The sequence below is a fragment of the Parambassis ranga genome, chromosome 7 (assembly GCF_900634625.1).
Source record: "Parambassis ranga chromosome 7, fParRan2.1, whole genome shotgun sequence".
Taxonomy (NCBI): Eukaryota; Metazoa; Chordata; class Actinopteri; family Ambassidae; genus Parambassis; species Parambassis ranga.
In genome coordinates, this window is record NC_041028.1 from 2,598,024 (window position 1) to 2,624,416 (window position 26,393).

The window sequence follows — 26,393 nt, forward strand, 5'->3', positions numbered from 1 at the left end:
TGAAGAGGGCAGAAGCAAAAAAAGGCAAAAAAGGCCGTCTAGGACATATTCAAGGACATCACAGCACACCGCACTGACTGTGTTTTATTGTTTGTGTTGTGTGTTGTGCATGGACACACAACAGACACACAATCATTCACACAATCATTGGTGACGTCAGAGGGCCTGTTTAACCCATTGTGTTTGTGATGGAACCAAAGATCTAAGAGGCTGCACTCTGTTACAGTTAATGTGACTTCTAAACTGCGCTAGGAGTGCTCATCTTAACCTTCAATCTGCAAGGTGAGCGCGCAGTGATCCTCCTGGTGCAGAGACAATCTTTGGCTGGATGCGTGCGCTGCAGCGAGAACAGCAGACAAGTGGATGTAAACATGATCAAACTTGAACAACTAGAGACTAAAAGGTGGATATTGATCATCGATAGAAGACAGAAGAGCTCCGAGCCGCGGGGGGAACCACTTTGACAGGACCCGGTGAGTCTCATTAGCCAAACTGTAGCTGTGTTAGCATGCTAGCCGCTGTGTTAGCATGCTAGGCGCTGTGGTGCAGCGCTAGCTGCTGAAACAGAATGGATGCAGACTGAAACAGAGCAGCTGAGAGTTAACTCGTGAACCGCTGGAAGTTCATGTTGAGCCGTGTGTGACCGTCAGAGAGATGGAGGTAAACATGTAGCTCGCTATGCTAGGCGCGTTAAGCTAGCTGAGGTCAAGTTTAGCTGAGTATGCTGCTAACACTGTTAGCCGTGTTGATGCTGTGTATAAAGTGTAGGTCATGGAAGGCACCGTGTTAAATTAGAAATACATTATTATTCTGTGAATAATAACGTTAACCCCCTGGGTTACGTTTTAAATACACCTTAAGCTAATTTATTTTAGTAGGCTTTACTGTATTTATTTATTGTTTATTTGCAGTTGTGTTTGTATTGTATGCAGTTTTGATTTACTACTGCTGGTGAATACCACACGGTTTGAATTATTCTGTGACCTGGAACATCAGAGCATTCAACATTCAGAACAGGGCTCAATAACCATGGATGGAGCATCTCAAGAGTCTCCACAGAAACAAGCCACAGAGGTGGACATTGTGTTTGGATCTGTTTACAAAAGAAAAACAGTGCATCACGTTTTTTTAACCACCGCACACAAACTAAACCTCACAGTTCTGCATTGATTTCACGTGATCAGTTTGTGATCGTGTCCTCAGTCCCACCTGTGTCTCATTAAGTGTTTAATTGTGCAGGTGAGAGATGAGGCTTCACCACCTCACCCAGGACCCAGGAGGTCTGAGGAACATGCTGAGATGGAGGAAATCCAGGTAAAGACAACACTGTACACACTTAGCCTCACATAGTTCTCTGTATCACTGTCCGTAGCCAAAAAGCAACGTAACACAGGGGAAACACTCTCGATCCATATGCTTTAGGAGTCTGAGCTTTAGTCCTTCCCTGTCTCAGTAAATTTCCCAGCGTTAGCTGAGATATATATCCATCAGGGAGCTTCTCCCGGATCTTTCCGAGCCTCGAACACTCACATACAGCTCCGTACGTCTCTCTTCAGGCAGTGTCCCGCCCCTCAGCCAATCACATTAAAAGAAACATAACGTACTTCTAAGACTGACCAATGAAAGTAAAATAAACAACCAGCATCCGAACTGTCACCCTTGAAGCACGCTACACCTCAGTCCAAACCGTGTGGCATTCACTAGCAGTAGTAAATCAAATCTGCATACAATACAAACACCAATGCAAACAATAAATAAATACAGTGTAGCCTACTAAAATGAATAAGCTTGAGGTGTATTTAAAAATAACCCAGGGGGGGGGTTACATTTAGTAAAGATTTTAGAATCAGTGTTTATTAAGAGTGTTATAGGTCTCAGGTTGCTTAGGATCTTTTTATCTTTTCCAGGTGTAGGAATCAGTTTTATCACGCCTTGTTTCATTGTTTCCATGAGCTCTTTTCGACTTATACATTCGATTAATGCTTGGAGCAATAAGAATTTTATATCTTCCCATTAATGTTTATAGAAATGTGTTGTTATTCCATCTGGCCCTGGTGAGCGGTTAGAAGCCATGTTGTTAATAGCACCATCAAATTCAGCCATGGTTAATCCTGCATCACAAGTTTCTCTGGAATCATCCTCGATTACTGGAATCAAATGGTTAATTTTATCAAAGAAGGAAGTGACACTGTGTTCTGAGCATGAGGATTTGTAGAGATTGCTGTAAAAGTTAAAGACTTCTTTGAGATGTGTTTGGGATCTGTACATTGATTGTCAGGCAACAGGTTGAGTTATATTCTTGTCTGCACTTCTCTAAATTGCAAAAATAAGCTGTATTTTTCTCGCCCTCTTCTCTCCATCTGGCTCTGGACCTGACATAAGCACCCTTAGCTTTATACAAATACATTTCATCCAGTTTGGATTGCAATATATTAAATTCTTCCTTTTTCTTCCTCTGTCCAATTTAAGCTGCTAAACAGACCCATACGTTCTTTAACTAAATGTGTTTCTTCTTCTTGCTTTTGCTTGTTTAGTTGTTTGATAAATGCAATTGAGGATTTTCTAATGCAGAACTTTAGATGTTCCCATTTAGATGTTGGATTGCTGATGGCATCATCATTTTCGACCTCCAAAATTAGTGCTTTAATAGATTTACAGTACTCCACATTCTTCAACAGCTGGGAATTAAACTTCCAATAATCTGTAAATGAGTTATTTTGGTTTCTGTTTTTGAGTCTTAACAGTACAGTGATCACTTAAGGGACAATTAGAGAGCACTGTTTCTGTGACATGTTGCAGTATTGAATGTGATACCAGCCAGTAATCAATACGTGATCTGATCTGCCCATTGGGTTAGTGCCAGGTAAAGTGTCTTACATCTTGGTTCAAGGTTCTCCATACGTCTAATAATTTGTTATCATTAGTGAAATTTTCCATAATTGGGTTTTTATGTTACCTTAAAAATTTGGAGGGCCATCTATCATCCATTCATCAGGAGTTACACTGAAATCAACTCCAACTCTCAGATGGTCTGTAGGGAATTTAGCATTTAGTTCCTTAACAACTGTTGATAATTGATGCATCAGGCTCTTATTCTTTGAATCATTGTTATACCCATAGATGTTAACCAAGTAATCATAATGTTATCAATCTTCAAAACACAGGCCACCCAATGTCCGTCTTCGTCCGCCATGCTATACAAAACATTTCCAGGACATCTGTTGAAGCAAATGGCGACACCAGCCAGACGGTGTGTCCCATGACTGAAGAGAATCTTATCTCCCCATTGCTGTGACCAAAACTTTACATCAGAGTTATCAGAATGAGTTTCTTGAAGAAAAATGCAGTTTGCTTGTTGCCCCTTGCAGAACAGAAAGACAGCCTTGAGCTTAATTGGGCAGCAGTGGTAGAGCAGGGTTGTCCAATAACCGGAAGGTTGGTGGTTCGATCCCAGCTCCTCCCTAGTCATTGTTGTGTGTTCTTGGGCAAGACACTTTACCCGCATAGCCTCCAGTGCAAACCAGTGAAACCAAATGAGTGCTGTGCAGCTGGCATCGCTCCTCTGCTCATGCATGGGTGTAATTCCAAGCCACTGGTTGGTTTCTGGCTGGTAGAACTCAGCACTGCTGAGAGGTGTGTGGTCATCATCCCATGGCGTAGATGCACCTGTTCAGCACAGTCACGCTCACATAACCGCGGCGATAGTGCATCGGTGCCACCTCTTGCCATGTCCGTGTGCTCAGGTCAATCCTGCGCACACTATTGGTGACCATGAACACCTGGTAAAAGCCACCAACATAGTAGACATACCCACCGAGGTAGGCTGCACCATGACAGATGCGAGGAGGCTCAGAAGGGTTTGTTATGTTCATCCAGTGATTTGCACGGATGTCAAATGCCTCGATTACATTAGGTAGATCCCTGACGCTGCTCTATGGAGCCAAAAAAATAAAAAAAACCTGAAAAAATAAAATTCATTCAAACACTAAAACTTGAAACTGAACATTTATGTTTTGATGTTGATTTTTTTCAGTTCAAATTTTTTTTTGAATCAACTTTGAAATTCTTTTGAATAAATAGTTTATTTTCAGGTTTCATTTCAATAATTATTTTCATATTTACCATTTTATTTTTTCAGTTTAAGATTTTTTGTTTTCAGATTCAAATCTTAATTTTTTACAGTTTCACATCTTGTTTCTTCAGGTTCAAATCTTTTTTTCAGCTTCAGATTTACTTTTCAGTTTCCACTTTCGCCTCCTTTTTTCACCTTTGAGGTTTTGACCCTGATTTTGCGGGGGGGGTGGGACATGGGTATGGACTGCTGAGTGACAGCGTGACAATGAATGCTGAGGCAGAGCGCGCTCTGGGCTGAGGCCTTAGCTCGGCCGTGGTGCCTTCACGTCAATACGATAGATAGCACATGTTGAGTTTAACTGACCACACGTCCGATGTTCCCTGAAACATCCGTATTGTCTCCCATCCATCGCTCGCAACTTAACTTTGAACGCCCTGTTTACGCCGATGTCCAGCGTTTGGAATTCTTCTGTTAACCCGGCAAGCACACGGCAAGCACTGAATTCATCTGCTTCGCCTGGTTTTTTTACACCGGCGGTGAGACGGGCGCAGATCAGCAGCGAGGGTGATGCGTGAAAAAAACCATCCGGTCTCTTTACATAAACCTCCCTGAGCCACTCTTCAATTTCCCCTCATCCTGACTCCTGCTGGAAACTTTTCTTTTGCCAGCGTCTTCCTCTTAAAAATGACCGTAGGCGGAAGTTTCTGTCCATTACCGTGGCAACCGACAACGACGGTGAACGCTGACTTCTGCCCCGTGGTCCGTATTGATACCGTGCTGGCCCCCGCTCTCTCCACAGTTTGGTTCACGGGGATGTCAAAAGTGAGGGGGACCTCATCCATGTTGGTGATGTGGCTGGGCTGGATGTTTTTGCTGGCAATCTTGTCACTGCAGTAGGCGCGGAACCTGGCCAGCTTTTCTTTGTAATTCGCTGGAAGTTGCTGCGCCAGTACCGTAGCATTCAGCTGATTGGTGAATTGCTGCCAGCGTACATAGTGTACGCATCATGTCCCTCTGTCTGGTACTCAACCCATACATAAGGCGCACCAGATTATTTGGCGCACGGCCAACTTTTGAGAAAATTTTACTTTTAGGTGCGCCTTATGGTCATGAAAATACGGTCGTCACTAAGTCACTGGTGGCTTTATGGGTAACTTTATTCAACAGTCTAGTTAAAGGTCTAAATCTGATTGCTGTAACATTATCTAATTCACTGGTGACTTCTAAACTATACATCAAGTTTAAGTTTAAGATAGGGGTGGGTGATATGGCAAAAATTTTATATCACTTTAATGATAAAATCACGATCTCGATTTTAACACAATTTGTTTTTACATTGACACTAATTTGCATGTTTCTGTGTAAATGACTTCAGGTAGCTACTCTGTCACTTCTCAAAAACAGTAAAATCAGTAAATTTTAAAGGCAAACAACAACTCTGATAACGTGCACTCAGTATTAGTTTTCAATACACATGAAAATTTAAATAACAATTAAAGCTGCAAGCAGCATTATGGGCCCTCGCGCACCTTGCGATCCGCGGGGCCATCGCAGTCTTCTCTCCTATGCTCTCGTCTCCTACACTCTCCTGTCCTATGCTCTCCTCCTCTCATTTCCACAGTTATACAACGAACACATGTTTACAACCAAACTTTCCTGCTACCAGTAGGTGGCGCTATGACCGTATCATCCTATTAGCATATATATCTGTTCAGACTCGGGTCCATAGCAGTAGTGTAAGATTTTGTCCACATTGCATAAAGTATATGGGTAGTACTGCATAAAACACAGCGAGTTCCTTTGTAATGGCGAATGGTCAACTTTGAGGCCACTCCCCCGCCACACGGTAATACTTTTGAAAGAGTTTTGGAATGCGTCTATTCCCTATGGTGTCCTGAGTGGACACAGTGAATTTCAGCTGAATTGCATGAAGTATGCGAGGCACGAAAAGTTTTATAGCAGGGTCAGAAAACGGTAAAAATTACAAACAAAAGTCAAAATGGTGGACTTCCTGTTGGGTTTGGAGGGGGGGTCCAAGAGACTTTTTTGTGCGACTTGGGGTGATACACATGTGTGCTAATTCTTGTGATCCTGTGTCAAACTGGCCAGCGGGGCTACACATTAGGGCAATAAATACAGTGACTTCCTTTGTAATGGCGAATGGTCAACTTTGAGGCCACGCCCCCGCCACACCGTCAGACTTTTGTAAGAGTTTTGGAATGCGTCTATTCCCTATGGTGTCCTGAGTGGACACAGTGAGTTTTAGCTCATTTGGATGAAGTATGCGAGGCGTGAAAAGTTTTGCAGCAGGGTCACAAATCGCCAAAAATTAACAGAAATTTCAAAATGGCGGACTTCCTGTTGGGTTTGGAGGGGGGGTCCAAGAGACTTTTTTGTGCGTCTTGGGGTGATGCACGTGTGCCAATTTTCGTGACCCTACTCAAAACAGGCCACAGGGGCAGGCAGAAAAACCTATGAAAACACAACATTTTGTGTAGCCAGTAGGTGGCGCTCTGTCAAAGCCTCAATATTGTTGTATAGATGTGTTTAGGGTCAGACTCTGATCATACATGTGACATTTCGTACAGATCGGACAGAAAACGAAGAAGTTATAGAGACTTTCTGTGTCCTCAGAAATGGTCAAACTTTGAGGCCACGCCCCGGCCACACCGTCAGACTTTTGTAAGAGTTTTGGAATGCGTCTATTCCCTATGGTGTCCTGAGTGGACACGGCGAATTTCAGCTCAATCCGTTGAAGTATGCGAGGCGTGAAAAGTTTGGCAGCAGGGTCACACATCGCCAAAAATGGCCACAAACCTTCAAATGGCGGACTTCCTGTTGGGTTTGGAGGGGGGGTCCAAGAGACTTTTTTGTGCGTCTTGAGGTGATACATATGTGTGCCAATTTTCATAATCCTGTGTCAAACCGGCCAGAGGGGCTACGCGTTGGGGGCGCTATAGAGCCATTTTTATATGTGCATTTCAAAAGTCAGCAAATTTCAAAATTTTTCGGGCGAATGAATTTTTGTACCAAGTTTGGTGAGTTTTTGGGCATGTTAAGGCCTCCAAAAATGCGATCTCGGAGGGGGAAAAAAAAAAATTAAAGCTGCAAGCAGCATTGCGGGCCCTCGCACACCTTGCGATCCGCGGGGCTATCGCTGTCTTCTCTCCTATGCTCTTGTCTCCCATACTCTCCTGTGCTATGCTCTCCTCTACTCTCATTTGCAGAGGTGTACAACAAACACATATTTACAACCAATCTTTCCTGTTAGCAGTAGGTGGCGCTATGACCGTATCATCCTATTAGTATATATAACTGTTCAGACTCGGGTCCATAGCAGTAGTGTAAGATTTTGGCCACATTGCATAAAGTATATGGGTGGTACTGCATAAAACACAGCGAGTTCCTTTGTAATGGCGAATGGTCAACTTTGAGGCAAATCCCCCGCCACACGGTAATACTTTTGAAAGAGTTTTGGAATGCCTTTGTTCCCTATGGTGTCCTGAGTGGACACAGTGAATTTCAGCTCAATTGCATGAAGTATGTGAGGATTGAAAAGTTTTGTAGCAGGGTCACAAATAGGCAAAAAATGGCCACAAAAGTCAAAATGGCGGACTTCCTGTTGGGTTTGGAGGGGGGTCCAAGAGACTTTTTTGTGCGTCTTGGGGTGATACACATGTGTGCTAATTTGCATGATCCTGTGTCAAACTGGCCAGCGGGGCTACGCGTTAGGGCAAAAAATACAGGGAGTTCCTTTGTAATGGCGAATGGTCAACTTTGAGGCCACGCCCCCACCACACCGTAATACTATTGTAAGAGTTTTGGAATGCGTCTATTCCCTATGGTGTCCTGAGTGGACACAGTGATTTTCAGCTTGATTGGATGAAGTATGCGAGGCATGAAAAGTTTTGTAGCAGGGTCACAAATCGCCAAAACTTAACAGAAATTTCAAAATCGCGGACTTCCTGTTTGGTTTGGAGGGGGGGTCCAAGAGACTTTTTTGTGCATCTTGGGGTGATACACATGTGTGCCAATTTTCATGACCCTACTCAAAACAGGCCAGGGGGGGCAGGCAGAAAAACCTATGAAAACACAACATTTTGTGTAGCCAGTAGGTGGCGCTCTGTCAAAGCCTCAATATTGTTGTATAGATGTGTTTAGGGTCAGACTCTGATCATACATGTGACATTTCGTACAGATCGGACAGAAAACGAAGAAGTTATAGCGACTTTCTGTGTCCTCAGAAATGGTCAAACTTTGAGGCCACGCCCCGGCCACACCGTCAGACTTTTGTAAGAGTTTTGGAATGCGTCTATTCCCTATGGTGTCCTGAGTGGACACGGCGAATTTCAGCTCAATCCGATGAAGTATGCGAGGCGTGAAAAGTTTGGCAGCAGGGTCACACATCGCCAAAAATGGCCACAAACCTTCAAATGGCGGACTTCCTGTTGGGTTTGGAGGGGGGGTCCAAGAGACTTTTTTGTGCGTCTTGAGGTGATACATATGTGTGCCAATTTTCATAATCCTGTGTCAAACCGGCCAGAGGGGCTACGCGTTGGGGGCGCTATAGAGCCATTTTTGTATGTGCATTTCAAAAGTCAGCAAATTTCAAAATTTTTAGGGCGAATGAATTTTTCTACCAAGTTTGGTGAGTTTTTGGGCATGTTAAGGCCCCCAAAAATGCGATCTAAGGGGGGGAAAGAAAAAAAAAAAAAAAAAAAATAATAATCCTAAGGGTTTCAATAGGGCTCTTGCACCATTCGGTGCTCGGGCCCTAATTACAGAACAAAACGAAGTTTTATTTCAAATAGGTTAAAAAGAAGACTAATGTAGTTCTGTAAAGTATTAAGATTAAGAAACCTTTATTAGTCCCACAATGGGGAAATTGCATAATTAAGTTAAATTAAATAAGTATTATTTAACAGTCATTTAAACAGACTGAAGTGTGCCTCCTCAGGTTAAACAGTAAATACAGTATTGAGACTTAAGTAACTCTTAAAGTTCAATGTGATTTAGAACAAATGATCAAACTTTGATGGGAATCATATCTAAGGACAAACGGAGCTGCTGTCACCTCTGTCCACCGTTTACTAGAGTCCTCATATGGAGCCTCTTCATCAAATGCCTGTGTTATTGTTTTGGTGACGTCATTAGCTGTTGCCTCTGTCTGCATCTGACACACACACGGCCCTCCCACTGCACGCACACACACGGCCCTCCCACTGCACGCACACACACACACACACACACACACACACACAGGTGTAGAAGAGCTGCTGACGGCACAATAGCAGCGAACCTGAATATAACGAGCTGGTAATGTTCAGAGAGGTGGGCGCGTACGTGCTCGTAGCATTATAATACATTCGTATACACGCGGCCCTTCCACTGCAACACACGTCGCACGCACACACACACACACACACACACAGGCTTAGAAGACGCGCCGCTGCTGCTGGCAGAAACAGTACTGAACATAAAGGTGGAGTTCGTTTTAGGGACCAGTTCCTCCGTTCTCTTTTTGTTTTCAGCCGTAGCTTCCTAACAGGGAGGCTGTCACTGGTTGGTCGTGTTCACATTAAGCGCACTGAGAGTTGGACGAGTGAAAAAAACTCATGCGTAGAACATAGAATTGCAATTAATAGAAGATGCTCTATGGACGATAAAACGATCTGTCCGTTCTGGTAGATCACCGATATGTTCAAATCCTTCACGATCATTTATCGTCAAATCGCACAGCCCTAGTTTAAGATAAAATAAGTTTGAGCCTATAAAGGGAGAAATCACTATTAGATGCTTTAATATCAACATGTCAAACATGTCATATCATCCAAGCCCCTCCTGGGGGCAGCAGATTAACACACACTCGTTCACTGGTTGTTTTTGTCATGTTCAAACATTAAGGACTGCTGCTGCTTTCTATATGAGCAGCATTTTCCCAGCAGTTGACTAGTCATCACAACAATATCAGCGAACACACTGAAACACTGTAAGCTATAAAAACAAGATTTCAGTGAATAATCTCCAACACTCACATCATAAACTACAACAAATCCTTGTTTTTGTCTCCCTATGTAAAGGTTACTAACACATTCATTTAAAGATTGAGACAATCAGTTCACCTGAAGTAAGTGTACTTCGCCAAGATGACTCTGTGGATGGGAAAGTCATCATCCTCCACTCTGATGACAGCATCGCAGAGCAGCCCCTGCTCACGCAGATCTGTGTACACGTTCATGTTGACTTTGCAGACTTTATATTTTCTCTGTTTGTTGCCTGTCTCCTCTCAATATATAACAGAAGTTCAAAGACACACTGTGAATGGAACTCTTGTCATCAAAGCACTTGACATCACCATGGAGACATGTATACATGTTTACATTTAAAAACTACCCATCCTGCATTGCATTTGTGTTTTTAGTTAGTTTGATTGAGGTTGCTAGGCAATCATTCATGCATCATGTATCATTCGATACTGCCATAGTTGTTATTATCATTTACGCGGAGTGTGGAAAGCTCAGGTAGAGGTGAGCTGTCTCCTCTGTACAAGTTTCTCCTACGAAAAACACAAGTTTGAATGAACCACAGATAAAAAAAAAAAGACAAAAGATTATAATTACCGGTAGTACATAGTAGTAGTAATAGTAAAGGGTTTATTCTGTGAATGCAAATAAATCCAGTTTGGACATTTTTTGATTGATTGACAGATAAAATGCATACAATATAAGATGAATAAACATTTAGCCTTTCATTTAGCAGATTATTGTTTTATGATCTTACTGACGTTATTAACTCATTCTATTCAACAACACTAACCTGATGCCCTCTCCCACTGTTCTTTCTTTTGGTCCTGGACCATGTCATTTACCAGACCAGGTTTAACACCCTGCAATATTTATTTTTTACTTTACCCAATCTATTCAAATATTCATCACTAAAATCAAAAGATAGTGGAACACAAGCAGTACAAGCCCACATGACGTCTTGTCTCGGATGAACTGGGTAAAAAATAGTAAATAGTCACCATGGTTCTTGGCTTGTGCCGTTTCTGCTCAGTTTCTGTGCAGCTGTGTGTTGGAGGAACAGTCCTGACTTCTGTTGACAGTAATGAGCAGTCTGGTACCAAAGGGCTGCCACATGGTTGCACATGACATTGCATGCCATAGCATCACCTGCTGTGCAGGAACACTTGTAGTTCTGCAGCTCCACAGGACGGCAGTCCTTCAGCACATGCTCAAAATAGAAATATATGTTAAAATATATACAGTTTAATGATTTTAAAACACGTTTTAATAGTTTTTAAACTTTTTCAAAGAGTTCCTTTAATGACATTAGTTTGTTTACAATGTATCCCAATATATACTAGAAAAGGGCATTTCCTGAAGAAAATGCAAGTTTGAGAGGAGCAGAGCTCTAAGACACAGAGGTTTGGTTTTCAACCCTAACAGAAGGCAGCAGTGTGACACATTTTTATCAGGACACACAAAGGCCTCATACCTCTGTGGTTTCAGTTCGTACCAGCTGCTGAAAGTGAGCCTCTATACATACAAGCTAGTTGGTTCGGTAACATCAGTACAGATAAAATCAGTCTTCATGCTGGTGAGAAGATGAGAATAGCTGCCTGCTGTTATGTTTTGGAGATAGAAACTGTAGCTCTGCGGTTTGTAGACAACACCACATCCATCCTGTTGACTGTCGGTGTCTTCATCTTAAAACAAGTTTATTATGAACTGGTGACTGAAACGGTGTACGTGTGTGTGTTTGTGCTGCTTTCAAAAACAGGAAGTACAGGTGCTTATATCTGTGTAGAACTAGCTGCTGTCAGCAGAAGGCTGCTGTCTGTCAAAGATGAGAGACCTTCTCCCATATTTTTCTTTCCAACAATTCGGCGTCTGCGCCACGATCATTGTTCTCTTTACTTACAGTGTTTTACTGGACAGGGATCTGAGATGCACCTGTGACCAACAAACAGCTCAATGTGACTTATACATTTTTTATAGTGTTAGTGTTGATGCTGTGGGTGAACAAGAAAAATCAAAGAGCCTGGAAATTTGTCTGTTCATGCAGGTGTTCTAAACGGATCTGTTCCATCTTTTCATGGGGTATGGTTTGGCACTTTTTCAGAGCATGTTTGGTGTCTCTGCTGTGATTGCTGCAGGTGAAGCGTTGCTTTGAACGCTGATGTGAAGGATTGCTCTGAATTGCTGGAGAATCAGAGCAATTCAGAGCTTTGTATGCCTCTGTGTGTCAGCCTGTCACCATGGTAACAGCAGAGGAGACCTCAAAAACCACCCCAACTTTGAGAGTCTGGCACGTGGAAACAATTCGGAATTAGAAAATTCTGAATACAAGTTTGATAGAGCAGCATCTAATGAGCGTTTTAAGACTAAATGGAGTCTGTAGCTTGAAATTTGTAGGAGGAGATACATTTGGCAGGTGACCCTCGTTGAAGGGCTCTCTCATAGTCTCCCATGTTAAAAATGACACAGAAATTGCTTAATATTTGAAAAAGTATTTTTTTTAAAACAAACTTGAAGTTCACCCGGAATGTCCTCTGTGAGATGAACATTTTGATAGTTGAATTGTCATGGTTTCAGCCAGGTCTTTTATTTTGTAGTTCATTTTCTGTTTGTATTAGTTCTAGTTTTACTAGTCATTTCCTGTTTTATTTTGTATTTCACTAGTTCCCTTGTGTTTCAGGTCTTTTGACTTCCCTTTCCTTATGTGTGCACCCTTCCCCCTCCTGTTGATTACCTGCTCCGCCCTAATGTGCTTCACCTGTGTCCTATTGTCTTCCCGCCCTCCTGTGTATAAAGCCTGTGTGTTTCCTCCCTCTTGTTGCCAGTTCGTCTTGTGAGTAATCCTAGCGACACAGCCGTCCAAGTAGCCTGTCCACGCTTGTGATTTTCCCCAGTGAGTTTCGAGTGAGTTTTGGATTTTCCTGTGTATCACCTGTTTTGGATCTGACTACTGTTTTTTTCCTTTGCCCTTTGTGTTACCTCTGCCTCGCGGACTCAACTCCTGTGTACCAATCACTGCTTTGGACTTTGACCACTGGTTTTTGCCTTTGCCCTTTTGGATACCTCTGCCTCGCGGACTGAACTTCTGTGTACCGAACCTAGCCTGTATTAAAACACTGAGTTTGCTTTCACCTATGACTAAGTCTGCATTTGTGTCCTCCATCTCACAATCTCCTGACATGAATGGCTGAAATCAATGTATGCTGAAGATACACTGCGCCAAAAAACATACAGAAGAATAAAAAAGAAGAAAAAGAAGAAAGAGGGTGAAGAACAAGAGTTTGATTGCCTAGCAACAGCAATCAAACTAACAAGAAGAGAAAAAAAGAGGGTGAAGAACAAGCAGCAGTCAAAGTAATTAAAACAGCATGCAAAAACCTTTCCCCTTTTTAAATAAAAAACTTTTCAAAATACTAAATGAAGTGAAACACCCTACCCTACACCCCAGCCATTGACTCCAGCCACCAGTCTTACATTTGAGGCATCGTCTGTGGTGATACAGACGATGTTCTCCTGCTTTACATCCCGCACAGCCGTCACTTGCATCAGGCCTTTGTCAATGTTTTGCCCCGTGTGGTCTTCAGGATAAAAAGAAGTCGGAAGACACTTTGTCTTCAGGGTGAAGTCCGTGTAGCAGCGAAACATTCTGCTGTATGAACATCTTGTGCAACTTTGTCACAGCATTCATCAAAAGGCGCAGGCAGTGCAACTGTGAACTGGAGAAGAGATGGCGTGTGATGTGTAATGCTTGTCCAAAGTAGTCACCAGTTTCTCGAACCCCGGGTTGCTAACAGTGCTGATTCTGCACAACTTTGCTAGCATGAATATGACAGCCTCGGTGATCTCTTGGTGTCTCCGGGAGCTGGTTGATAGTCTGTTGCTTTATAAATAGTGCACTTGATGGATGCCTGACAGGTGGTGGCAGGAGACGAGGAGACTTAAATGTTCTGTGACTTTCTGCTCCTTTATTGCCTGGTTATAAGCAACTTCTCCCAGGTAGCTAAAGTAGCTGCTCCTTCGTCTCAAAACTGTTTGTGTTCAGGGGGCGGGGTTTGGCACCCCGCCATGTGTAATACTTAATTTGGGGATACTGGAATTGATTTAAGTTGTGGGCAAATCGATTTTTTTATTAATTATTTAGGAGCAAACATTCATTTAAGTGTCTTACTTTTGTGGTGCACACTGTCTCTTTAAGCAGCTCTGCTCTGCACCAAACCAACAACAAGATCTCGCAAGAGCCACCACGCAATAGCTGTTTATTCTCTAGTCTCGCAACCGAGGTTACACAACTCAATGTTGACACTGAACATGGCCGACAACGAGACATGAGAAGCTCCAGGGACTTATAAAGTAGACATTTGGAATTACTTTGACTTTTACAATGTAGCAGGGAGCACAGACTGTTGTCTAGACAAAACATACTTGAAGAACCTTATTGATAAAGGCACATTTAAGTCTTTGTATTTTCTTTTTGTGGAAGTCAGACAACACTGAGTTTTGAGAAAATTGATGATTTTATATTTTGTCAAAAGAAAATACTGCAAAAAAGTTCTTTGTTTGCCATTAAAACAACTTGAATGTAAAATACAGTTGCATTGTGCAACGTTCTTATAGTGAAAACATTTGTTCTTGTGAAAGGTATCACTAGTATTCCGATGAGGCTTTCCACACTCTTTTAAAAGACATATAAAACATATCGCAATATATTGTGTTTGTTACAGTATCAGGATATATCGTATATCGTATTGTGACATGTGTATCGTGATACGTATCGTATTGCCAGATTTTTGCCAATACACAGCCCTGGTAGGAAGCCGAAATTGAAATTGAATTTCAACTAATTGCCCAGCCGTAGTTACTATTCAGTTTGCTGCTTTATCATTTCTGCTGCCAATGCAGCTGAAATCTCTGGCGGTCACTGTGACCTCAAATGAACTGTGTTTTGATTGGTTGATGTGTGAGGCAGTAAATCCAGTTCAGGTGTGGATCATTGTTCAGCAGCAGGGAATAAACCACACCTTTCATATGCACTCTAATCCTCTGACCACAGGAGGGCGCCTTTTCCTGTAATGTGTGCGTTCATTCAGTTCAGCAGGTTGTTGGTAGTTCATATTATATGCAGGTATGAAGCTGTTCACTGATTTCCTCACACTAAACACTAATGATCCCAGTTCATAACAAAGAAGAAAGCAGTCTATAAAAAAAAGCTTATCTCACCTTAACAACCAAAGGTGAACATTTAACTTTAGTATGAACTGAAATAAATAAAGTCTCCATGTGTTTCCACTTCAGGTTTTTCTTTAATATTACTGTCTGTGTTTCACTTGTGGTTTTTACTTGGCTGCTTTTTGTCTCTGAGAATCGGTCAGTGGTAGGAAGTAGGGGTATAAGAAAAAATCGATTCTGTGAAATATCACGATAGTTAATTTGGGGATACTGGAATTGATTTAAGTTGTGGGCAAATTGATTTTTTTATTAATTATTTAGGAGCAAACGTTTATTTCAGTGTCTTACTTTTGTGGTGCATACTGTCTCTTTAAGCAGCTCTGCTCTGCACCAAACCAACAACAAGATCTCGCAAGAGCCACCACGCAATAGCTGTTTATTCTCTAGTTCCGCAACCGAGGTTACACAACTCAATGTTGACACTGAACATGGCCGACAACGAGACATGAGAAGCTCCAGGGACTTATAAAGCAGACATTTGGAATTACTTTGACTTTTACAACGCAGCAGGGAGCACAGACTGTTGTCTAGACAAAACATACTTGAAGAACCTTATTGATAAAGGCACATTTAAGTCTTTGTATTTTCTTTTTGTGGAAGTCAGACAACACTGAGTTTTGAGAAAATTGATGATTTTATATTTTGTCAAAAGAAAATACTGCAAAAAAGTTCTTTGTTTGCCATTAAAACAACTTGAATGTAAAATACAGTTGCATTGTACAACGTTCTTATAGTGAAAACATTTGTTCTTGTGAAAGGTATCACTAGTATTCCGATGAGGCTTTCCACACTGTTTTAAAATGTGTGTGTGTGCATTCATATATACACACACACATATAATCGCAATATATTGTGTTTGTTACAGTATCAGGATATATCATATATCGTATTGTGACATGTGTATCGTGACACGTATCGTATCACCAGATTTTTGCCAATACACAGCCCTGGTAGGAAGCCGAAATTGAATTTGAATTTCAACTAATTGCCCAGCCGTAGTTACTATTCAGTTTGCTGCTTGAACATTTCTGCTCCCAATGCAGCTGAATTTAACTTCAGTATAAACTGAAATAAATAAAGTCTCCATGTGTTTGCGCTTCAGGTTTTTCTTTAATATTACTGTCTGTGTTTCACTTGTCATTTTTACTTAGCTGCTTTTTGTCTCTGAGAATCGGTCAGTGTCCTTTCAGTGGAGCAGTAATTTAATCTGAGCTTCAGGCTGTAGATGTTAAGATGATGGGTTAGGGTTAGATGACCTACTTGTATTTGTTTGAAAGTTGACGTTCAGTATGTGACTAAAAAGCGAAAGCAAAACATCACATGAAGATCCACCCACAGCTGTCAAACAGCTCTGACAAACACACCAGTCAGACTTGACGAAACAGCTGCAGACACAAAGAGGAGCAGAGCTCTAAGACACACAGAGGTTTGGTTTTCAACCCTTACAGAAGGCAGCAGTGTGACACATTTTTATCAGGACACACAAAGGCCTCATACCTCTGTGGTTTCAGTTCGTACCAGCTGCTGAAAGTGAGCCTCTATACAAACAAGCTAGTTGGTTCGGTAACATCAGTACAGATAAAATCAGTCTTCATGCTGGTGAGAAGATGAGAATAGCTGCCTGCTGTTATGTTTTGGAGAAAGAAATTGTAGCTCTGCGGTTTGTAGACAACACCACATCCATCCTGTTGACTGTCGGTGTCTTCATCCTAAAACAAGTTTATTATGAACACTGTTAACATATGAAACAGATGGAGAGTAAAAGTTAAATATTTACTCACTTAAACACCTCTGCAACATTTTAATACATATATGACTGAAACAGTGTACATGTTTGTGTGTGTGTGTGTGTGTGCTGCTTTCAAAAACAGGAAGTACAGGTGCTTATATCTGTGTAGAACCAGCTGCTTTCAGCAGAAGGCTGCTGTCTGTCCAAGATGAGAGACCTCCTCGCACATTTTTCTTTCCAACAATTCGGCGTCTGCGCCACGATCATTGTTCTCTTTACTTACAGTGTTTTACTGGACAGGGATTTGAGATGCACCTGTGACCAACAAACAGCTCAATGTATCTCATACATGGTTCTGCCTTTTTTTATAGTGTTAGTGTTGATGCTGTGGATGAACAAGAAAAATCAAAGAACCTGGAAATTTGTCTGTTCAGACGGATGTTCGAGTAAATGTTCCATCTTTTCATGGGTTATGGTTTGGCACTTTTTCAGAGCATGTTTGGTGTCTCTGCTGTGGGTTGCTTTCGTGTTAATTGATGGAGACTGGTATGTCTGCTGCATGAATGAAAAACAGAAAGACTTAGCCTGCAAAGACAAAACCACCCTCACAACTGAGGAAAGAAAGAGCATCAATGAACTGAAGAGCCGGTCAAAGGTGAGTGTTTGCAGGTCAGATTCTTCACTTTGTTTTTGTTCTAATTAATTAAGATTAAGATAAAGAAACCTTAATTACTCCCACAATGGGGAAATTGCATAATTGATCAGTTAGTGTTTAAACTCACTGAAAGACTGCTGTCATGATACAACCCTCTTGTTTTCTTTTCCAGACAATCGGCTTCTCTATTGTGTTTTCTGTTGTTTTTTCTGCTGCAATGAAGTCCGAGCTCCCCCCAAATGTCTCAAAGTGGCCTTTCAGGGGAGCTCGGCTCCCCTTAGGTCCTCTGTAATTTGAACACTGTTTATGGCCCAGCTCATCACAAAAACAATCACACTGAGGAAGAGATAGAAGACAAAATGTGTGAATTGGAAGCTGAGCTGGACGCAAAGACCAAAGAACTCAGATATATTCTATAATTGTGGAAGAAGTATCACAATTCACTTAACTCAAATTCAGTTAACACATTCAAACAGTTTACCTTTTTCTTTATATTTCTGGTATTCAGTTCATTGAACCTGTTAGTACTGCAGTTGTTTTTATAAATATATTCACTTTCATGCTCCGCAGAGAAATTACCTTAACATTTATTTTTTAGTGCTGTCACTTCCAATAAGTGCTTGAACTGAAGTGGTTCCATGCTTGCATAATTGATCAGTTAGTGTTTAAACTCACTGAAAGACTGCTGTCATGATACAACCCTCTTGTTTTCTTTTCCAGACAATCGGCTTCTCTATTGTGTTTTCTGTTGTTTTTTCTGCTGCAATGATGTCTCTGTTTGATTGGAAGAAATGCTGTGAAACGTCAGATGGCTGTAAAAAGTCAGATTGCAGCAAAAAGTCAGATTGCTGCAAAAAGTCAGATTGCAGCAAAAAGTCAGATTGCTGCAAAAAGTCAGATGGCTGCAAAAAGTCAGATGGCTGCAAAAAGTCAGATTGCAGCAAAAAGTCAGATGGCAGCAAAAAGTCAGATGGCTGCAAAAAGTCAGATTGCTGCAAAAAGTCAGATTGCAGCAAAAAGTCAGATGGCAGCAAAAAGTCAGATGGCTGCAAAAAGTCAGATTGCTGCAAAAAGTCAGATTGCTGCAAAACGCCAGTTTGCTACAACAAAGGAAAGCTGTACTACAAACTGATTCTGGAAGAAGAGAAAAATGTTTTGAAAGAAGTTTTAAGAAAAGCCGCCAAAGAAAAACTGAGTGAGAAGATCCAGGAGAAAATAAGAGGTGAAGACTGGACAGAATGTTTTAATGTTGCTGAAGAACTGATCAAAGGTTCTGACAAACCAACACTTGGACAAGATCAACAAACACCACCAGGACAACCACAACAACCAGGACAACCACAACAACTAGAAAGAAGGACCGGCCCAGCAGCACAGCAGGTAAAGATCTGTGTGAGTCTGTCTGCAGGTCCGTCAGCTGTTTCCTGATAGATCTGAGTTGTTTTATCTGTTGAATGTGTGACATTTGTTTACAGGAAGTACAGGAAGCAGAGGGAAGTCAGGGTGAACACTCAACTGGTGGGCTGCCAGGCAAGGTACACACACACAGACACACAACTCACACTCACACCTACAGGCAGTTAACAATGAACTTTAATGGAATTATAATATTATTCATGAGTGTATATGTAGAATCTGAAGCTTTAGTGCCATGCTGTAGAGGGGTTTAGTGGGGACAGGTCAGTCCTAGCTGTGTTTTTGGTCTGGAACCTGGCACAGTGGCAGCCACCACTCTCCTACCTGCACATCTGTAGTCACAGTTTGCTGTCTGACCACAAGGTGTCACTATATGAGTGACACAAATAAGGGCTAGAGGGAAGTGTTTTCAACCTGTGACCCGACATCAGTGCTACATCCACTCACTCTAGGTCTCTTGCCAAGTTCGCTTGTGCCATCTCTGCTCTCAATTTACTACTTCAAGAATCCAAAGACACTTTTTAAAGACTATCCCCATGTCATCCCTGCTCTGTCCAAAGTCACAATCTCACTCTGATCTCTGTGGAGGAGTTTCCTGTAGGACGCGATAGTGAGCTGATCTGTAACGTTTAAATACATTTTGGACACACTAAGGCTGTGTCTGAAATCACTCACCCCCCCCCCTTCTCCTTCCCCCTTCCTCCCCTCATGTGGAGTTCAATGTAGGGCTCCATATAGTGAACTCATTGAAAGCATTTTTAGACATTTCGGAAACTACCTCCGAATGACGTAATTTCTGTCGCAAATTAAATGAGCCGATATCTGCTGGCTAAACAAACTTCGTTGTCATAATTTGTGCCGTTATAGCCCAATAAACGGTTTTATTATTAAACATTAATAATCAAACACAGCGGGTCACGCTGCATTCTTTAAACCATCATTATGTTTATAAGACGGGTGACGTCACTTCTGCTCCCGTTCTCTTCACCGGTCTGTGCAATGCATGATGGGACATATCGCTAAAAGTAGTGACCATCAGATGGACACTACTTCTCAAGATGCATTGTGGGATACATTGAGGGCCGTATATGGGGTCTATAATTTCTCACTAAGAATTCAGACAGCACTACAACATGGCGGAGGCTCTGTATAGGAGCACAGGGAGTGATCAGGGAGTGATTTCAGACACACTAACTAAACACTGAGCACAGTGCATGATGGGACATGATCATAATGTAGTGACCATTGGTTGTTGTCATGGTGCATTGTGGGACATGAAGTTGACAGCACTGCATGGTGACACAGTGTAGAGCAGTATACAGTCAGCAGGGGGTGCTGTTGGTCAGTTGATATATGAGCAGTATTAGCTCCTCTGAAATGGTGTTGTTGATGTTTTCCTGTCCATGACCTGTTTTTTTTGTTTTTGTTTTAATGTTATCTTTGGACCTAGAACATACCAGGCAGTCACTGTCCATGGTGTCCCCTGTTGTCTTGAGGACACACTAAAGTTACAGGCTATGTAAACTTTGAAGATGAAGTGTGGTGTGGTGAGGCTTTATTGCCCTCTTTTTTCCAGGTTGTTGTGTTGTTGGTTTGCGCTCTTGACAGGACCCGGTGAGGTTCATTAGCCAAACTGTGTGATGTGTTAGCATGTGTAGGGTGAAAGAATTTATTCTGCACGGTGTTAACATGCAGTGTGTTCAGATATATAAGTATTCATGTTTATGTGTGTTTATCACTTAATAATGTGATTTAAGATTAAGTGTTTATGTGTTAGGAAATTTTATAGAAAATCAAAGTAATTTGAGGATACTGAATGTATTAAGAAGTAATTTCATAGTGTGTCATATAACTTTGTTTTCTGCAGTTCAGGCTGTGGCAGATGAGATCAGTTGTTTTTCCTCTCTCTGGAGCTCTGGTTGGTACGAGATGGTCATAAATTCAGACCAAGGACAGCAGCACCTTTGACCTGATAAAAGCCAGATTCTAAAGGAATGTGTTTTTCTCCTGAGTGCCCATGTTATGGTCATCCCTAGATCGGACTCACAACATATGAGATTTAAGGAATTGGAGCTTTACCTTATTAGGGAATAAACACCAATAGTCTATTCACTGTATGACCCAGGGTCTGCAGGGGGATAGTAGATGATTTCTGGGTGTGTTTGACTACAGCTGGCTCTGGCATTTTGCCCTGATGAAATGTGTCCTCTCACCTGTAGCACCGATGGGACAACCTTCTGGTTTTTTACTTGGCTGCTTTTTGTCTCTGAGAATCGGTCAGTGTCCTTTCAGAGGAGCAGTAATTTAATCTGAGTTTCAGGCTGTAGTAGGGCTGTGCGATTTGACGATAAATGATCGTGAAGGATTTGATCGTATCGGCGATCTACCAGAACGGACAGATCGTTTTATCGTCCATAGAGCACCTTCTATTAATTGCAGTTCTATGTTCGCGCAGACGCATGAGTTTTTTTCACTTGTCCAACTCTCAGTGCGCTTAATGTGAACACGACCAACCAGTGACAGCCTCCCTGTTAGGAAGCTACGGCTGAAAACGAAAAGAGAACGGAGGAACTGGTCCCTAAAACGAACTCCACCTTTATGTTCGGTACTGTTTCTGCCGGTAGCAACGGCGCGTCTTCTAGGCCTGTGTGTGTGTGTGTGTGTGTTTGCGCGCGACGTGTGTCGCAGTGGAAGGGCCGCGTGTATTATAATGCTACGAGCACGTACGCGCCCACCTCTCTGAACATTTCCAGCTCCTTATATTCAGGTTCGCTGCTGTTGTGCCGTCAGCACCTGTGTGTGTGTGTGTGTGTGTGTGTGTGTGTGTGTGTGCGCGCAGTGGGAGGGCCGCGTGTGTCCATCAGATGCAGACAGAGGCAACAGCTAATGACGTCACCAAAACAAAAACGCAGGCATTTGATGAAGAGGCTCCATGAGGACTCTAGTAAACGGTGGACAGAGCTGACAGCAGCAGCTCCGTTTGTCCTTAGATATGATTCCCATCAAAGTTTGATCATTTGTTCTAAATCACATTGAACTTTAGGAGTTACTTAAGTCTCAATACTGTATTTACTGTTTAACCTTAGGAGGCACACTTCAGTCTGTTTAAATGACTGTTGAATAATACTTTACAGAACTACATTAGTCTTCTTTTTAACCTATTTGTAATAAAACTTAATTTTGTTCAGTAATTGTTATTTAAATTTTCATGTTTATTGAAAACTAATACTGAGTGCACAGAGTTGTTGTTTGCCTTTAAAATCTACTGATAGTTTTTGAGAGGTGACAGAGTAGGCTACCTGACGTCATTTACACAGAAACATGCAAATTAGGGTCAATGTAAAAACAAATTGTGATAAAATCGAGATCGTGATTTTATCATTAAAGAATCGTGATATAAAATTTTTGCCATATCGCCCAGCCCTAGGCTGTAGATGTTCAGATGATGGGTTAGGGTTAGATGACCTTGTCTTTGTTTGAAAGTTGACGTTCAGTATGTGACTCAAAAGCAAAGCATCACATGAAGATCCACCCACAGCTGTCAAACAGCTCTGACAAACACACCAGTCAGACTTGACGAAACAGCTGCAGACACAAAGAGGAGCAGAGCTCTAAGACACAGAGGAGCAGAGATGAAGATGAACTTCCTGAAAGCGTTTAACAATCAAGTCGCCACGTATGCTACGATCTTTGGGATTTTTACATACAATGTTTTGTTTGAGAGAGCTGTGGAATGCACCTGCAAGGACCAAAGCCGCGACTGCAGCATATACCTTTGTCTCCCTGTTTTTGTGATAATGTTTTTGATACTCTGGACTGACAAGGTGGCAAAGAGACTCTGTAAATACAAATTCACGCGTCCCTGTACCCGTCCATCTGAGTGCGGTCGTGATTGTGCCGGCACAAGTCTAACACACAAAATATGTGAAAAATATTCCTGCTGTATTGTCCATCAGATCTTTAAGGCAGCATGTGTCGGTCTGTTGTGGGTCGTCTCTGTGTACATAGATGGAAACTGGTACGTCTGCTGTCAGAACGATCAGTCTGATGAAGAAACATTTACCCTGCAAAGACCCAACCAACATCAGCCATGAGAAAAAGGTGCTCATCAGTGAACTGAAGAATGAATTGAAGGTGAGTTTCTCTCCACAGTGTGTGTTTGATGTCTTAAATGTGTACAGAACAAACGTTCCTCAGTGAAACTATGAAATATGGTGGATCATCCTCCAACATGGCAGATTTGCTCTGGATTATGATGACGGATGTCTGGAATTATGACTCATGACTTTTGAATGGGGTGTTATCGGCGTTATCGGCTTCACTGTGCTGTTAATCATCCTGGTTGTGACTGTGTGCCTGTCGGCGATTGGATGGAGGAAGTGCTGTGATGGAAATTGTAGTTGCTGTGACAGAAAAATGTTTTATGACAAAGTCATATTGGAAGAAGAAGAAACTATAGTGAGGGAGGTTTTGAGGAAGAAAGCGGTGGAGAAGCTGACTGCAAGAGTTGAAGAAATGTCTGAAAGACAGTTGAAGGAATGTTTTGATATTAACGAAATACTGAATAATCTCATTGGAGGATCAGCAGGCCAGGTAATGTATCAATAATGAATCAATATTAGGTCATGGCAGATTAAAGACACACAGCTCAATGGGGACAATATCAGATATTATGTAGTCTTTATCTGACAGGAGGGCAGTGTCTGTATCTTGGTCTGTGTGCATGAGGAAACACACAGGCCAATTGCATGAGTGTTAATCAAGCGGCAACCTTCAGGGCTCAAAGTTGAAGCCAATGCAAAAGTGTCAAAACTTGTAATTCACGCCACAACCACTGGGGGCTGGCTCCAAAAGCGAGTCATTTCCCATAGACTCCCATGTTAAAATGGCTGATTTCACAGCAGAAATTAACATGTTTACAGCCTGGTACAAAAAACCACTCTGGTCTCAGATGATAGGTTCTCTTCTAGTGTCAATTGTAGGGGGGGTGAATTTTTTTACAACTCACTTGTTTCAATTGTATTCTGACTTAAAATTACACCTAATTATGGGCGTTGCCGCTTGAGTGACAGGCGGTTGACGTATCACAGCGTGAGTTTCCTGCTTCCACGATCGCCCGCCCCCCTAAACCCCGCTCGTGCTCCCCCTCTTTGTCCATATTTGGAGTTTTGGGGGACGTGACGCTGTCAACATGGCGGCGTCATCACGTCCCGGAACCTCCCACTGAGACTCAGAACGGCTCTTCAGAAACAAACGGGTGATGTCACGGAAGCTCTGTCCATAGTTTTTACTGTCAATGGGGTTAATCCAGCCAATCAAGTCAGGGCATTCCAATGCAACGCAGACAGAGACTCAGAGGCCAGTTTCACACATGTTACACTTGAAGAACGGGATACAGACAGCGACAAATGAAAAACAGTGCATCAGGTTTTTTAACCACCGCACACAAACTAAACCTCACAGTTCTGCATTGATTCCACTTGATCAGTTTGTGATCGTGTCCTCAGTCCCACCTGTGTCTCATTAAGTGTTTAATTGTGCAGGTGAGAGATGAGGCTTCACCACCTCACCCAGGACCCAGGAGGTCTGAGGAACATGCTGAGATGGAGGAAATCCTGGTAAAGACAACACTGTACACACTTAGCCTCACATCTCTGCTCTGTGTGGGTGGTGTAGTTCTGATGGAGCTGTGGCAGCAGGCCCTGCTGCACCTCCAAGTCTGGAGGCTGCGGTCCTCTCCCGTACAACAACATCCTGCTTCTTTTATTAACATGTTCTCTCTGTAAACGATCTCTTCATTTGTGCTATTATGTTTTTATAAACAGCACCTTGCCTCAGGAGAGGAGAGGTAATGAAGAGGAAACAACCATCAGCACCATCAGGCAGCTGCTGCTCTAACCCTTCATTATGAAACATGTACTTCATCATCAAACTGCGGAGCGTCTTCATGGTGACTTACACCTCATATTTAGCATGTGTAGGCTAATGTTTAGCATTTAGCACGTCCTTAGATTGTCACAGTCCAGGTTCTGAGTGAGTTCAGTGTGGATCAGAGGGTGGTCAGTCAGTTATACAGGACCACCACAGTTTGATCCCTTTGTAGTTTTATGAATCAAAGTACTTCTGTCATGATCCAGTGCTTTGGTCCTTGTTTTTGTGTTTATATTGATATATTGATATTTATCTCCTGTTCCCCTCCTTTCTTCCGTCCTCCTGTCCTCTCCCATTAGCCTTTTCCTTCCTTGCCCTCCAACCTACCTGGTCCTCCTCTCCCCCCTCATACAGTACGTTCATCTTCCTTTCGTGGTCCACCCTGTCTCTGTGCCTCCCTGTCCGTCTCCCCTGTGCTGTGTCTCAGTGTTCCCTCCTGTTTTATTTTGCAGTCCTGTCCTCCTGTGTACTCCTTGTAGTTTTACTTCCTCTTAGTCACCTCCTCCTCCCTGATAGTTTTCACCTGTCCTACCCTCCTCTGCTCTTTAGGTCTTGTGCCCCCCTTTGTCAGATCACTGTTTGTCGTTCCTGTGTGCTGTATCCTGTCGTCCCTCCATGCTCCTCTGTCCTCCCGTCCTCCCCTGGATTATCTATCATCGTTTGAGTGTTCTTATTTTCTCTTTTTACTTTGTGGACTCACTTGGTGTTTGGATTTAAGTGACTGTTTTTGGACTGAGTTTTGAGTTTTGCTGTCTTTAGAATAAAGCTCACCGTTTGTTCTACTTTGATTTTTGTCTGCGTTTTGGTCCTGTTCAAAACCACCTTTCACACAACAACTTCATGTCATTTTCTGTCTTTGTTTTGATTTCCTTGTGTATCATTGATACTCATAAATCAATAGCATTAGTTCAGAGACTGATTGTCTGTTCGGCTCCACCTGAGCCTCATTAGGCTCACCTGTGTGCTCTCTGACGTTCTCAGTTTACTGGTTGTGTGTTGTGTTACATGTTGCTTTCATGCCGTGTTCGCTACTAAATGCTGGCCAAGGTTCTGCATGAGGAAGAGTCAGGTGCAGGCCCCCTCTGTCAGTCAGAGTTTACTTATTCTATGTCTTAAAGGTAGGAGGTTTCACTCTGATGCACTTTGTGTTAAATTAGTGTAACTTCTCTTTACAATCTGATAGCAACCGATTAGTTCGGCAGTTTCACTTTAAAACGAAGAATATGAATCATCTGAAGCTATAAAACATAAAAACATCAGCCAATCCTCCGGGTGGACCCTGTAGGAGTATTGGCTGGTTGTCACTCTCTTCCTGCTCTGTGCACCAGAGAGGTACGTGCA

General features: G+C 42.3%; 1 protein-coding gene across 4 annotated transcripts; it reads left to right on the forward strand.

Annotated features, from left to right (window-relative positions):
• Positions 1–281: 281 nt before the first annotated feature.
• On the forward strand, positions 282–25,687 carry LOC114438378 (uncharacterized). 4 transcript variants are annotated; one of them, XM_028409675.1, is made up of 9 exons: positions 282–473; positions 1,240–1,314; positions 17,543–17,705; positions 18,426–18,532; positions 18,803–19,085; positions 19,181–19,240; positions 23,130–23,255; positions 24,665–24,739; positions 24,947–25,687. In XM_028409675.1, exons 2-9 carry the CDS (start codon positions 1,247–1,249, stop codon positions 24,971–24,973), a joined length of 909 nt encoding a protein of 302 aa, XP_028265476.1. In that variant the 5' UTR covers positions 282–473; positions 1,240–1,246; the 3' UTR covers positions 24,974–25,687. The 4 variants fall into 4 exon arrangements, with proteins under 4 accessions (XP_028265476.1, XP_028265477.1, XP_028265478.1 ...); XM_028409676.1 differs by lacking the exons at positions 282–473; positions 1,240–1,314 and adding an exon at positions 12,096–12,209 and having other exon boundaries at positions 17,553–17,705; XM_028409677.1 differs by lacking the exons at positions 282–473; positions 1,240–1,314 and adding an exon at positions 16,690–16,747 and having other exon boundaries at positions 17,545–17,705.
• Positions 25,688–26,393: the final 706 nt, after the last annotated feature.

Bases quoted from the DNA above. Each gene is read 5' to 3' on its own strand.
- LOC114438378 (XM_028409674.1), top strand. From the start codon at position 17,259: ATGAGAGACCTCCTCGCACATTTTTCTTTCCAACAATTCGGCGTCTGC. The intron at 19,241-23,129 runs GTACACACACAC...CTGTGTACATAG, and splicing joins CTGGTGGGCTGCCAGGCAAG to ATGGAAACTGGTACGTCTGC. The intron at 24,740-24,946 runs GTAAAGACAACA...TTTTATAAACAG, and splicing joins CTGAGATGGAGGAAATCCTG to CACCTTGCCTCAGGAGAGGA.